The following is a 13,835-nucleotide window of genomic DNA, read 5'->3' on the forward strand; positions in this document are numbered from 1 at the left end:
CGGGGGGGGGCTTGAACCCACGGACCGCGAGATCATGACCTGAGCCGAAGCCGGATGCCTAACCGACTGAGCCACCCAGGCGGCCCCACAAATGCATTTTGAATGCTTCCCTGCATCTCAAACAACATATTAAATGCCAAAATCTCCATACATTTTAAACAGGAACAGAAGAGTAAAAATTCAACTCTATCATTGCCATTATGTTCTACTCTCTCTTAGAGAACCAAGGCAGCATCACAGTTTATAAATCTTGCTCTCTCCCTGACAACCAAGAAAAAGAATAACAACAACAAAAAAACAAGAAACAAAAACACCCACCACTCATGGACATCTTCAACAAAACTAAGCAACAGGAAATCTCCCAAACCCCCATTAAATGGCATTTCTGTGATGAGAGGTATAGAAAGCACAGAGAATTACTCACTAGCCCTACTCAACATCCAAAATTCAGTTCATGACAATAGTCACATGATTATCAAATAGATGCTGACAAAGCATTTGACATGACAATAATGTTGACGAAATTAAAAATGTAAGAGAATTTCCTCAATCTGGTAAAGGGCATCTACAAAAATGCACAACTAACATAATAATTAATGTTAAAGGATTGAATGTTTTTTGCTCCTAAAATAAGGAACAAGAAAGAATGAAGAAAAAAATAAAAAAATAAATAAAATAAGGAACAAGACAAGGATGTCTGCTTTTGCCATCTCTGTTTAATATCGTATTAGAAGTTCTTGCCATGGCAATTAGGCAAGAAACATAAATAAAATGCATCCAGATTGAAAAGGAAGAAGTAAGCACATGACATGCTCTGTATACATGAAATCCTAAGGAGTCCACCCAAAAACTATTAGAACTAACAAATGGTTTGGCGAGATTGCAGGATATAAGATCAATAAACAAAATCAAGTGAATTTCTACAAGCTAACAATGAACAGTCCAAAAATGAAATTAGAAAATAATCTATAATAGCAGCGAAAAGAATAAAATGCTTCGCAGTACACAAAAGAAAGTCAAAGAATTGTATACTGCAAATGACAAAACACTGTTGAAAGAAATTAAAGAACTAAATAAATGGATTGGAAGACAATATTGCTGAGATGACAAAACTCCTCTAAATGATCTATAATTCATTGCAATTCCTTTAAGAATCCTAGATGGTCCTTTTTGCAAAAATTAACAAGCTGATTCTAAAATTCATATGGAAATGCCAAGGATCCATAATGGTTAAAACAATCTTGAAAAAGAACAAAGTCGGACAGTTCATATTTCCTGATTTCAAAACTATGTATGTATATTATGAAAAAGCCCAAGCAAAACAGATACATCTGTTCTACTGGGCTTAAGTGGCTACTTTTAATAGGATTCCTTGTTTAAAAAAAATTTTTTTTTCAAGATTGCAAACTATGAAACACCCATATACTTTGATCTCTGCAGTTAGACTTCTAATATTGTATCTGTAAGAAATAATTTCTTACAGATATACTTACACATATATTTAATGACATTTATACAGGGTTACTTTCAGCAGCATTTTTGAAGATTAGAAGAGGAAACTAATAAGTATAATGCAATAAAAATAAAAAACAACATAAAAAAAGAGGAAACATCTAAATGTCCGTTAGAATGGTACAGGTTAAATAAATTATGGTATGGGTACACATCCCTTACAACTCTTAGGTCCAGATATGATTTAAAATCCAGTTTTCTAATTTTGCAAAGGTCATACACTGTATGTACTATATATTATGTAACACCTTCAACAGAATTTTAAGGCAGCTCCCACTAAAAAAATAATAATAAAGTTTTTACAACGAAACACATGAATAGTCACACTAAATAAAATAAAGACTTAAAACAGCCCCTTGTCATTTCAGAGGTCTGTTCCTCAATTAGTTCATGTCAGGACAGTCTTTCCTCTCAAAGGAATTACAAAAGAATGTTTGGTTTATTAAGTTTTTTGAATTTTTAAATTACAGCTTAGGGATTATGGATCTGAGCCTTTATTATCATTATTCATTCTACCTTGTCTTTATAATTAGTTGTTCAAACATTTGCCTCTAGCCTCATACTACTAAAACAGGTCCAGATTTACTCTCCTCTGAATCCTAACAACATGCTTCACACAGAGAAAATATTTAATATTTTTTCTGCACTAAATAGTACAAATTATAAGGAAGATTATTTGTTAAAATTTGACTCCTTTAGGTAAATCAGATATAGAGGATGTGGTTATATGAGCGTTATGCTCAGCAAGCAGTCTATCAATTACAATTGCAGATACAAACTGCAGGTCTTACGACAGACAGGAAGATAACTGTTCTGAAATACCTAATTTCCATTAATTAGTGAAAGGTATCTTGTAAATAGGGATGTCAGGAAAATAAAACACAGGTAATTTTCATTTGAAATAATTCTTACAGGCTCATTTCAGTCTGCTTTCTAAAAAAAAAAATTAAAGATCAAATGTTTATAGTTAATAACAGCAAATTTACCTATTATTCAACTCTTCTTACTATGTAAAAGATAAGCCTTTCAATTCTTTCCTGAGAACATGAAATTAGAATTCTAAAAAAAAAAAAAAAAAAAATGACCTAGCTAAGTGAATTCACTGACATCTTGTGTCAGGTTGCTATACTGTAATAAACCATACTATAAACATAGCCACGTTAAAATTAGCTAGAAAATAATTTCAGCCATTGTCACTGCTAATGTAATTCAAAAACCAAATCAGAAAGTATGATCTATCAAAATACAACCATGAATTCTGCTACAATTTTGAATACACTTAGTGAATCATTTGTCATGTTTTAATAACTGCAGGGTTAAAACTTAAGCATTTATAATATTTTTGAACTTTATGCAATATATTTGCTTGGAACAAAAACTTGCGTGACAAGCTTGTAAGTTTTATAAATATGTGCAGAATTCTTTAGCGTGTAAATTTCAAACAAAATTTTTACGTGGATTTCATTATTCCTACCTTCTAAGTATTTAGAGATTTTCTCCAGTCGGACTGGCATGTGAAAGTAAAACAAAAATTAGACATATAAATATTAATGCATGCATAATGTGTCATCTGCTGAACTAAAAACAAGGTAAAACAGTCCAACCTGAGGTTAAGTCAGAACTTTTGCTACTCTTTTTGTCTTCTACAATTTCATAAAATGGGCCTATGACATGCAGCAACTCTTCAACTTTCTCAGTCATCGGCATAGTTTCAAGAATCTGTAATCAAAAGAAACACATGTTGTGAAATCACAATCTATTAGTCTGACCTACTACCAAATAAAACAATACTTACAATTTATTTAGTGATAATTTTGTGATTCAGAGTTTATGTATAGATTCCCCAAAGTGCCTGTATTAACTACATACTTAATGTGCACATTCTCCTAGAAAAGGTTCAAGAAATCAAAGAATTAAGTATCTTCATTTTTGGGAATGCAAGCTGGTGCAGCCACTCTGGAAAACAGTATGGAAGTTCCTCAAAAAACTAAAAATAGAACTACCCTACAACCAAGCAATTGCACTACTAGGCTTTTATCCAAGGGATATAGGTGTGCTGTTTCGAAGGGGCACACGCACCTCAACAGCATGATCAACAATAGCCAAAGTATGGAAAGAGCCCAAATGTCCATCAAGGGATGAATGGATAAAGAAGACATGGTATATATATACAATGGAGTATTACTCGGCAATCAAAAAGAATGAAATCTTGCCATTTGCAACTACGTGGATGGAACTGGAGGGTATTATGCTAAGTGAAATTAGAGAAAGGCAAAAATCATATGACTTCACTCATATGAGGACTTTAAGAGACAAAACAGATGAACATAAGGGAAGGGAAACAAAAATAATATAAAAACAGGGAGGGGGACAAAACAGAAGAGAGTCATAAATATGGAGAACAGACTGAGGGTTACAGGAGGGGTTGTGGGAAGGGGGGATGGGCTAAATGGGTAAGGGGCATTAAGGAATCTACTCCTGAAATCATTGTTGCACTATATGCTAACTAATTTGGATGTAAATTTAAAAAAATAAAAAATAAAACAAGTTAAAAAAAAAGTCTCTTCATTTTGAAGACTATTTTACATAAGCTTCTTTTAAAATTTTACACAATGATCTATAAATTGTGCATTAAACTAAGGGCACTTAGAATACTGTAGGGTTAAATTTAAATTATTGTATCTGTTCTTTAACACTAGTGTTTTTTTATTCTATTTTTATTAAAAAAAATTTTTTTTAAGCTTATTTTTGAGATAGACAGTATGAGTGTGGGAAGGGCAGAGAGAGAGGGAGACACAAAATCCCAGGCAGGCTCTGCACCACCAGCAGAAAGCCTGATGTGGGGCTCGAACACACGAAACGGTGAGATCATGACTGGAGCCGAAACCAGGAGTCTGACGCCTAACTGACTGAGCCACCCAGGTGCCCCTCTTTTTTTTATTTTTTGAGAGAAAGAGCGTGCACCAGCCTGCGCACACAAGCAGGGTAGGGGCAGGGCAAGAGTGAGAGTGAGAATCTTAAGCATGTTCCATGCTCAGCATGGAGCCCAATACGGTGCTCAAACTCCCAAGCTTAACGAACTAAGCCACCCTGGTACCCTTCACTAAGGTAGTGTCTCTGAAAGAGGAGAAATGTAGAGTAGGAACTAGTAATCACTTTCAGATACCTTCATACCTACAGGCCAATTTAGAATCATCAGATTTGAAGAACAAGGTAAATTAACTGAAAAGGCATTCAAATAAATAGCCATCAACTGGTAATTGATAAAAGAAAATATTTCCACATATGAAATATTGGCAGATACTTAAAAAGAATAAGGTTAGCTTTGTGTGTACTGATTGGGAAAAACATCTGAATTTTTTTTATAGGCCAAAAGGTAGTTGGTGAACAGTATATTTAATATGATGCCATGATTGTTTTTTTTCTTTTTAAACAATAGGATACATATACATATAATACAGACATATCTGTATATACATATATGTGTTTTCTGAATTCTACAAAATAGAATTAAAAGTAATTATCACTTAAAGAGTTAAAATGGAGGGAATGGGGAAGATTCACTTCATTTCATACTTCTTTGATGTTTGGATTTTTTTTCATTTACACATATTACTTTTATTGTTTTTTCTTCTATTACTTTTATTGTTAAGATTAACAAATTTATTAAGCAACCAAAATCTTGTGTCATTTTTGCATACTTTTCAGCTTATATACAGTTGTAAAGTCGCCACTTGATCTTTGAAACTAATAACCACCTCAGACTTGTCAGTCCCTCTCCCTGCTTTATTGTTTGTTTATCGTGTATCTTTCACAACACAATGTAAGCTCAATGAAAAAGGGCCTTTATTTGTTTTTGGTCACTCCTGTATTTCCAGTGTCTAGCACAGACAAGGAATTTAATAAACAAGGTGGGGGTGTGTTGGGAGATTATACAGAATGAACTATGCTTAGTGATTATAATGTAATTTTAGCGCTCATAGTAAATTATCTAATTGCTGTTCCTTTCAATGGATAAGAGTGAAAAAAATAGCTTTAACCATAAAATTGTTTTTTTGTAAAAGGAAATGCTTGTTACTGTAAGGCTGGGGTCATTCGGGAGGGCATTTTTATAGCTTATTATAGATAAATGATCTATAATATGTATGCATTATAACAATAATCATGAGAATTAGATTCAACCCAGAAGTTGAAACCACCAGGTAATGTTTACTTTTTTTGGTAATGTTTACTTTGACATGACCAAAGTCACAGAAAATAAATGGTAGAGATAAAATTTTAACACAAGTCAGTACCCTTTACACTACTTTATACTGGAACAGTGTATGTATGTAGAGTCAACAGAATCTGGTAAGCCAACCACATATTCCATCTTGACCTCCCCCCCACATAATACCTCCTCTGATATTCTTTCAAACAAGATCTTTTTTAGTTATCTCCTGATTTAAGATTACTTTAAAAAGTCTTTAAAAAGTCTCAGGGGTCTCTGGGCGGCTCAGTTGGTTAAACTTCTGACTTGATTTCAGCTCAGGTCATGATCCCAGAGTCATGAAATTGAGCCCTGTGTCAGGCTCCGTGCTAACACACGGAGCCTGCTTGGGATTTTCTCTCTTCCTCTCCTCTGTTCCTCCCCACTTGTGCTCTCTCTCTCACAAGAAAATAAAATAAAGTTAAAAAAAAAAAGTCTCTTTCTCAAATTTGTCCTTAAGTAGGGCTACTCAAATCTGTGTTTTGGTTTCTCATACTCTATAGGTAACAGAGTGAATTAAGGACTTCAAATGTCAGAACTAAATAAATGCAGAATGTGCCAGTGCTAAGCAAACATAAGCAGAGTGATTTTTCTTTCAATTAGCTAGCATTTTAGTAGTAAATACGGTTAGAACACAAGTGGCCATAGCAAGATACACCCAGAATTTAAGAGGTTACTCTCTGAAGAAGAAACTTTAACAATACAAAACTCAAGAAGAATGATCTTAGTCATCTGCAAAATTCTCTCCCTCATCCCAGTGCTGGAATAAAAGAAATGGCTCAGACATACAAATAAACGCATGAGATCCTGGCAGAGACAGAGACACAGAAAGACAAGCAGACACAGGCAAATCTCAGTCTAAGTAACTACTCCTTAACCTCAGAGAAGATTTTATTTACAGTGTAAGTGAATCAAGTTCAGTTGGACTGTAACCTATCTGAATGAAGAATATTTGGTGAGCTGGATGGACTGCAGACAAGCAGCATCCAGCTCTGAATCCTCTGTCACCCCCCCCCCCCGCCCCTACCCCACTTACGCACACATGCACGTAGCGCGCTCTCTCTCAAATAAACATTTAAAAAAAAGAAAGAAAGAAAAGCAACATCTAAATACAATAATTTTTCTAGGTTTCTCTAGCACTTTCCTTGGTAAGAAACATTATTCCTTTCTTTTTTTTTTTGAGGGGTGGGGAGGGCCAGAGAGGGGAAGAGACAGAATTTCAAGCAGGCTCCATGCTGAGGCTCCAACTTGTGGCTCAAACCCACAGCCCTGGAATCGTGACCTGAGCCAAAATCAAGAGTCAGACCAACTGACTGAGCCAACCAGATGCCCCAGAAACACCATTTCTATATGATGAAAATATTCTGTTAAGGTACAGATACTATATTGTAAAGCAAAGATTAAATTCCTCAGTTTTTTTTTTTTTTTTTTTGGTCAGATGAACATATCTTTTAAAGCCATCCAAATCTCAGTGTTCTACTCTCCGTTCAATAATCTTAGTAATCACTAATCCAATTTCCTAAGTGCCTCTGCAATTTTGAGGAGTGTCTTATATCTCAATCCTGAGTATGCTGAGCACTAGAAGAGTGTATCACCCATTCTAAGTAAAGAAATTAGCATCCAGAAAGAAAGAAAGAAAGAAAGAAAGAAAGAAAGAAAGAAAGAAAGAAAGAAATTAGCATTCTGGAAGGAAGAAGGAAGAAAAGAAAGAAAGAAAAAAAGAAAGAAAGAAAAATATTAGCATTCTAGAAGTAAGGAAAGAAAGAGAGAAAGAAAGAAATTAGCATTCTGGAAGGAAGGAAGGAAAAGGAAAGAAAGAAAGAAAGAAATTAGCATTATAGAAGGAAAAAGAAAGAAAGAAAGAAAGAAAGAAAGAAAGAAAGAGAAATTAGCATTTTAGAAGGAAGGAAGGAAGAAGGAAAGAAAGAAAGAGAGAAAGAAATTAGCATTCTGGAAGGAAGAAGGAAGGAAAGAAAGAGAGAAAGAAATTAGCGTTATAGAAGGAAGGAAGGAAGGAAAGAAAGAAAGAAAGAAAGAAAGAAAGAAAGAAAAGGAGAAAGAAAGAAAAAGAAAGAAAGAAAGAAATTAGCATTCTAGTTTTTCTCTAAATCTCCAAAAGATGGTTATCATCAGTCAAGCCTTGAAAAGAGTAAGCCAATATTTTGGACTTATAGACCTATGGACCAGACCCTCACCATGGTAACTTTCAGGTTCCATCCTTTATGAGACTATGTTATAATAATCCTCCCTCTAGTACAGCGATTATCCCATCCTCTTAGAAATCCTGAAATAATTAGTCTGGGGTTATACTGGGGAATATATATATATATATATATATATATATATATATATATATATATATATTTTTTTTTTTTTTTTTTTTTTTTTTTTTAAACAAGATTCCCCAGTGACTCCAACATGCAGCCAGTGTTGAGTACACTGATCTCTCCTTAAGTCCAACAGACATAATGCATATTATTCAAGTTCTGGCTGAATTCTCCAGTAATCCTCATAAGATAGCCTGCAAAATTTGGGAGCTGCTGGCTGGCTCAGTAGGTAGAGCATGTGACTCTTGATTTGGGGGTTGTAAGTTCAAGCCCTATGTTGGATGTAGAGATTACTTAAAAATATAATCTCAAAAGCAAAAACAAAAAAACCCAAAAAAAACAGACTGTAAAATTTGTACAGAAAACAGAATTTTATATTTCCTTTTGATTATGAATCAAAAGAACTTTCTTTAAAGAAATATGGGTTATTTCCCACAAACCACTTTAGTTATTCCTTTCTCTCAAAGCTAAAATTCTATTAAATCATTTTATTAATTAAAAACAAATTTTTTTTTAAGAGAGAGAGAACACGAGCAAGGGGGGGGGGGGGCAGTGAGAGAGGGAAAGAGAGATTCTTAAGCAGGCTCCAGGCTCAGCACAGAGCTCAACACAGGGCTCTATCTCAAGATTCTGAGATCATGACCTGAGCCAAAATCCAGAGTAGGATGCTTAACTGACTGAATTACCCAGGGATCCCCCTGTTAAATAATTTTAAAAGAATTTTTTATTCCAGGGGCACCCCAGCTCACGCTCTCTCTCAAAAATAAACGAACATTAAAAAAAAAAAAAAGGGGGGGCACCTGGATGGCTCAGTTGGTTAAGCATCGTACTTTAGTTCAGGTCGTGATCTCACAGTTCGTGAGTTTGAGACCAAGGTCAGGCTCTGCACTGACAGCTCAGAGCCTGGAGCCTGCTTTGGATTCTGTCTCTCTCTCTCTCTCTCTGCCCCTACCTTGCTCATGCTCTGTCTCTCTCTCTCTCAAAAATAAATGAACATTTACACAATTAAGAAAAAAAAAGAATTTTTGATTCCAGCAACTTTTTCAATGATATTTCACTGGCCAGTTTATAAATTACAAAAATTTTCCATAAAATATTATTATAAGATATAAATTAAATTAATGAGGTTCCTTAACATTTGAATGCAAAGGCATGGAAAGAGATTTATACTAAAAGAATAATTCTAGGGGTGCCTGTGTGGCCTGATAGGTTAAGTGTCTGACTCCTGATTTTGGCTCAGATTACAATCCCAGCGTTGTGGCATCAAGCCCCATGTCGGGCTCCACACTGAGCGTAGAGCCTGCTTAAGATTCATTCTCTCTTGGGGTGCCTGGTGGCTCAGTCGGTTGAGCGTCGGACTTTGGCTCAAGTTACGATCTCATGGTTTGCAGGTTTGAGCCCTGCCTCAGGCTCTGTGCTGACAGCTCAGCACAGAATAGCTCTGAAGAGCAATAATACAGTGAACTGTATTTATAAATACAATCTAACAACTGCTTCAGTTAGAAAATTATTACAATTAAAAAAAGTGCCAAATTCAGTAATCAAATTTTTGGGATAATGTACCATCCCACACCATTATTATATTTTAAGTCATCTCTATACCCAACATGAAGATAGAACTCACAACCTTCAGATCAAGAGTTGGATGCTCTACTGACTGCACCAGCCAGGCACCCGCCTTCCCACATCATTATTTAGAAGATGCAATTTTATCTAATGATGTCCACAAAGCAAAACTCTGGAAATACTTTAAAAGACTAATCGAATTTTCAACCAATGGGTATCCTAACATTTTCAGATTTACCTCTAAAGGTTTACTATAAACTTTATTATATTCACAGTATGAAAAATGAAATTTTAAAAGTCTGAAAGGAAATAGCTGGTATATTATTTTAATTAGAGAAGTAGTTACAGAAATCTACGGGCACAGTGGAAGTATCTTAAGACAGTTAAAAGGCAGCAGCATAGTTTAAATCCATCTCCCTCCCACTTTAAACTGTGGCTACATCATTAATTAATCAAACTGGACAGGAAAAATGGGTAAATTTTGCCTAATGTGTCAATTCAACTTTACATTATGGAAGCATGTCCTTAAACTTGTAATATTTAAAATAAAGAAAAGGAATGGTTACCAAACCAAAAAGGCTTTAGATTTTCTTTGTCTTTCTGCTTTTGAAAGGCTTCGTTGTTGTATTACTGATAAGGTTAACAGCCAAAAGGACTAAACTCTGCCTTCTGTTATAGATAAACCAAGTCCACTGAATAAAAATTATGAAAATGTAACAAAGTACACAGCTTTGAGTAGTATGAAAGAGATTAAAACAAAATGAAACAAATGAGTCTGAATTGACCAAACAGGAACTAACACTGTTGAATCATCTGGCAAAAGAACTATTCCTTTTTAAATATGTTCTTTATGCTTAAAGACAATTTATTTAAAATTATCAAACAGGGGCGCCTGGGTGGCTCAGTCGGTTAAGCGTCCAACTTCGGCTCGGGTCATGATCTCACGGTCAGTGAGTTTGAGCCCCGCATCGGGCTCTGTGCTGACAGCTCAGAGCTTGGAGCCTGTTTCGGATTCTGTGTCTCCCTCTCTCTGACCCTCCCCCGTTCATGCTCTGTCTCTCTCTGTCTCTCTCTGTCTCAAAAATAAATAAACGTTAAAAAAAATAAAAAAATAAAATAAAAAAATAAAAAATAAAATTATCAAACAGACCTAAATCTCACAACTTCTGATCCAGTTTCAACATAAAAATGATCCTTTATAAAGACACTACGATTACCTTTAAAATCCATGATTTCCTCATAAATTTACTTCTCAAAACAATCCCTTGAAACAGACTTTAAAGTTAGCAAGGGATGCCCTCCTTACTAATTACCAGAAAAATTAAAAGCATCCTTATCTTATTCTGGTTCTGAAGGACCTCTGCATTCACAGAAAAAATGCTTGCTACTAAGAAGTCCAGGGTTGGGAATATCTCAATTTGTGAGTCAAAACTTGATGAGAACACTGATGGGCAGGGCTGTTAACTATTTCTTCTAAATAAAAAGTTCCAAAGCAGAAATGCTTTCAAGACAGCCCAGGTACTTCCCACATTCTTAAGGAAGGGACTTCAGTATTTTAAAAGACTCCTATTTCTATACTTTCTGAAGAAGCTGACTATGGAGAAAGGCAGGGAAGATGAAAAAAAAATCACATCACCATGTGATCTTAAGGAAAAAACACTTACCTTAAGATGAACTTTGATGAGGGGAGCCTGGGTGGCTCAGTCAGTTAAGCGTCTGACTTCAGCCCAGATCATGATCTCACTGTCTGTAGGTTCGAGCCCCATGTTGGGCTCTGTGCTGACAGCTCAGAGCCTGGGGCCTGATTCTGTGTCTCCTTCTCTCTGCCCCTCCCCCACTTGCACTTTGTGTCTTTCTCTCTCAAAAATAAACATTAAAAAAAAAAAAGATGAACTTTGATGAGACAAATAAAACCCTAATAAATTCAATAACTTAGGTTTTGTATTCTAACATATTATAATCTCCTTGTTCCTTAAAGCAGCTAATTTGCCTGATAACAAAATTAAATTAGACCTGCTCTGAATATTTTCTACTGGGAATTATTTCCCCTACCTTTTTCATTTCTTCAACATATGCAATCATGGCTTCCTCTTTGGTCATATCACCCAGTGAACTCCAAGCATCCCTAGAAATGGAAATATTCAAATAACAAAAAAATACCTGTTTTCCAATTGCTCAGAATACAATTTGTAGTCAATGCTATATGGTTATTAATTTAAAACAGGCTCTCTACTTAAAGCCTACGCAAAGATAATATGTTTCCAAAGGATCTCTTTAAATGTACCACCTTAAAGAACAATATCAGAGGAAATAAACTGTCAAATCAAATAGTATTTAAAAGTAGTCATAGCCCATCTATAGATTATAAACTATATAAACTATATTATATCACTATAGAGCAGATACTATAGACTATTGATAAATATTTGCTAAGAACTCTTCAAAAGTTTTATATTATAAACAGCAATGAAAGGAACATTTTAGAAGACTATATGAAATGAACTATCACAGCCATGTTTTAAAAGAACAGGAGTTTGAGTTTAAAATTTCCATTACTTTAAATAAGAATCTAATGTATACACTCAAAAAATAGAAATGGTTTCCTACTTCTAAAAAAACAAATATGTGAAGCACAGGCAATTTTTAAACCCACAGACAATGAGAATACAGTAAAACTTGGAGTGCGAGTAACTTGCTCATCTGCAAGATGAGCAAACTTTTTTTTTTTAATGTTTTATTTATTTTTGAGAGAGAGAGGGACAGAGCATGAGGTGGGCAGGGGCAGAAAGAGAGGGAGACAGAATCCACAAAGCCCACTCCAGGCTCCGAGCTGTCAGCACAGAGTCCAACGCGGGGCTCAAACCCGTGAACCATGAGGTCATGACCTCAGCTGAAGTCGGACACCCAACCAACTGAGCCACCCAGGTGCCCCGATGAGCAAACATTTCTAATAAATTTTAACTTGATAAACGGGCAATGTCTTGCAATATGAGTAGCATGTGATGCCGAAGTCACATGATTGCAACTAAGCCAATGGTTCTTGAAATTTGCTTTGATATACGAATGCTCTGGATTATAATCATGTTTCTAGGACAAATCATGCTCGCAAACCAAGGTTTTACTGTAGACCTTTGAAATTTTTGCCTAAAATGAAAACCTTTCTTTTTATGTATTTTTTCCAGAAGCAGTTGGTATCTACCAATGGTCAATTCTGAGGAAAAATTATAAAATAAATAAATCAATTTTCTTAAAACAGATTAAATACCATATTGCTATTACATTTAACCTATTATCTATGACCATTCATAAAGAACTTAGAGGAAAGTATAGTGCTAACAAATCCTCAAAGGAGTTTAAGGACTTCCAATTCAGGGTAAAGAAATTCAGCCATCAAAATGTGTGGCTCTTAAGACATGCTTCACCAATTAGCATACTCTGTTCATAATATACTTTCTATGTTACAGAGGTAGCTATGGATATAACTTTTTAAAGTATATTAAAAATCAAATTTCAAAAAAAAAATCAAATTTCTATTCAAGTACAGTGGGAAGGAGTGACAGCTTAGATAAAAAGTTAGCACAGTAATACCTGAGTTATGTTCCTAGTTACTTAGGAATCATCTAAAGGTTCAAAGCAAACAGTGTCATTTGACAAGTAAAAGTCATTACTTTTCCCCGCAGGTAAAACAGGCAGGAGAGTTTATTTGTTTGTTTGCTTAACTGAGTTTGGGAGTTGCTCTTGGTATAAGAAAATGAAAAAAATTCCATAAAAGGAAAGACTAACTGAAAATGATTTTTGATGCACCTACCCCTTTGGGTTTTACTGTTTTCCTCTCTTCCCTGAGACTTTTCTATTTGTATGAAATTGTGTTAAAAGCACATGGAGGATAAAAATTGGATCCAGTATGTTAGAACACCTTATGCACAGGGTAACACATAACCACATAAATAAGTCATATGATAATTATGTCATTAAAATAAAATTTCTTTCAGAGCTCTCTATATAAAATTACCATTTATATCTTCCAATAGGATCCCAGAATCCAGGCCTCGACAGTTTACAGGGTCCTTCAGTTGCCTGCTTATAGAAGCTATAGAATTTGAGCATCATTTCATTTGTTGGCTGAAATGAACCTATTGGAGACATATTAAACATAAATCACCTGGAGAATTCAATTGATA

The 13,835-nt window shown here is 34.9% G+C and overlaps 1 protein-coding gene across 5 annotated transcripts in view; it reads right to left on the bottom strand.

Annotated features, from left to right (window-relative positions):
* The window catches only part of ACBD5 (acyl-CoA binding domain containing 5), a 46,276-nt gene that overhangs the window by 26,301 nt on the left and 6,140 nt on the right, over positions 1-13,835 (bottom strand). For 4 of the 5 annotated variants that reach the window (XR_002084628.2, XR_002084629.2, XR_002084626.2 and 1 more), the window contains exons 3-6: positions 13,667-13,787; positions 11,707-11,779; positions 3,117-3,231; positions 2,987-3,019 (exon numbers count right to left, since the gene is read on the bottom strand). Coding sequence is in view for 1 of the 5 variants with exons in the window: in XM_019465285.2 (XP_019320830.2) it covers positions 2,987-3,019; positions 3,117-3,231; positions 11,707-11,779; positions 13,667-13,787 (342 nt within the window). In the remaining 4 variants the exon portion in view is untranslated. The remainder of the gene's footprint in view (positions 1-2,986; positions 3,020-3,116; positions 3,232-11,706; positions 11,780-13,666; positions 13,788-13,835) is intronic. The other variant, XR_002084627.2, reaches the window with a different exon arrangement.

This window comes from Panthera pardus, unplaced genomic scaffold (assembly GCF_024362965.1).
Source record: "Panthera pardus isolate Hobbes unplaced genomic scaffold, ASM2436296v1 HiC_scaffold_6, whole genome shotgun sequence".
Classification (NCBI taxonomy): Eukaryota; Metazoa; Chordata; class Mammalia; order Carnivora; family Felidae; genus Panthera; species Panthera pardus.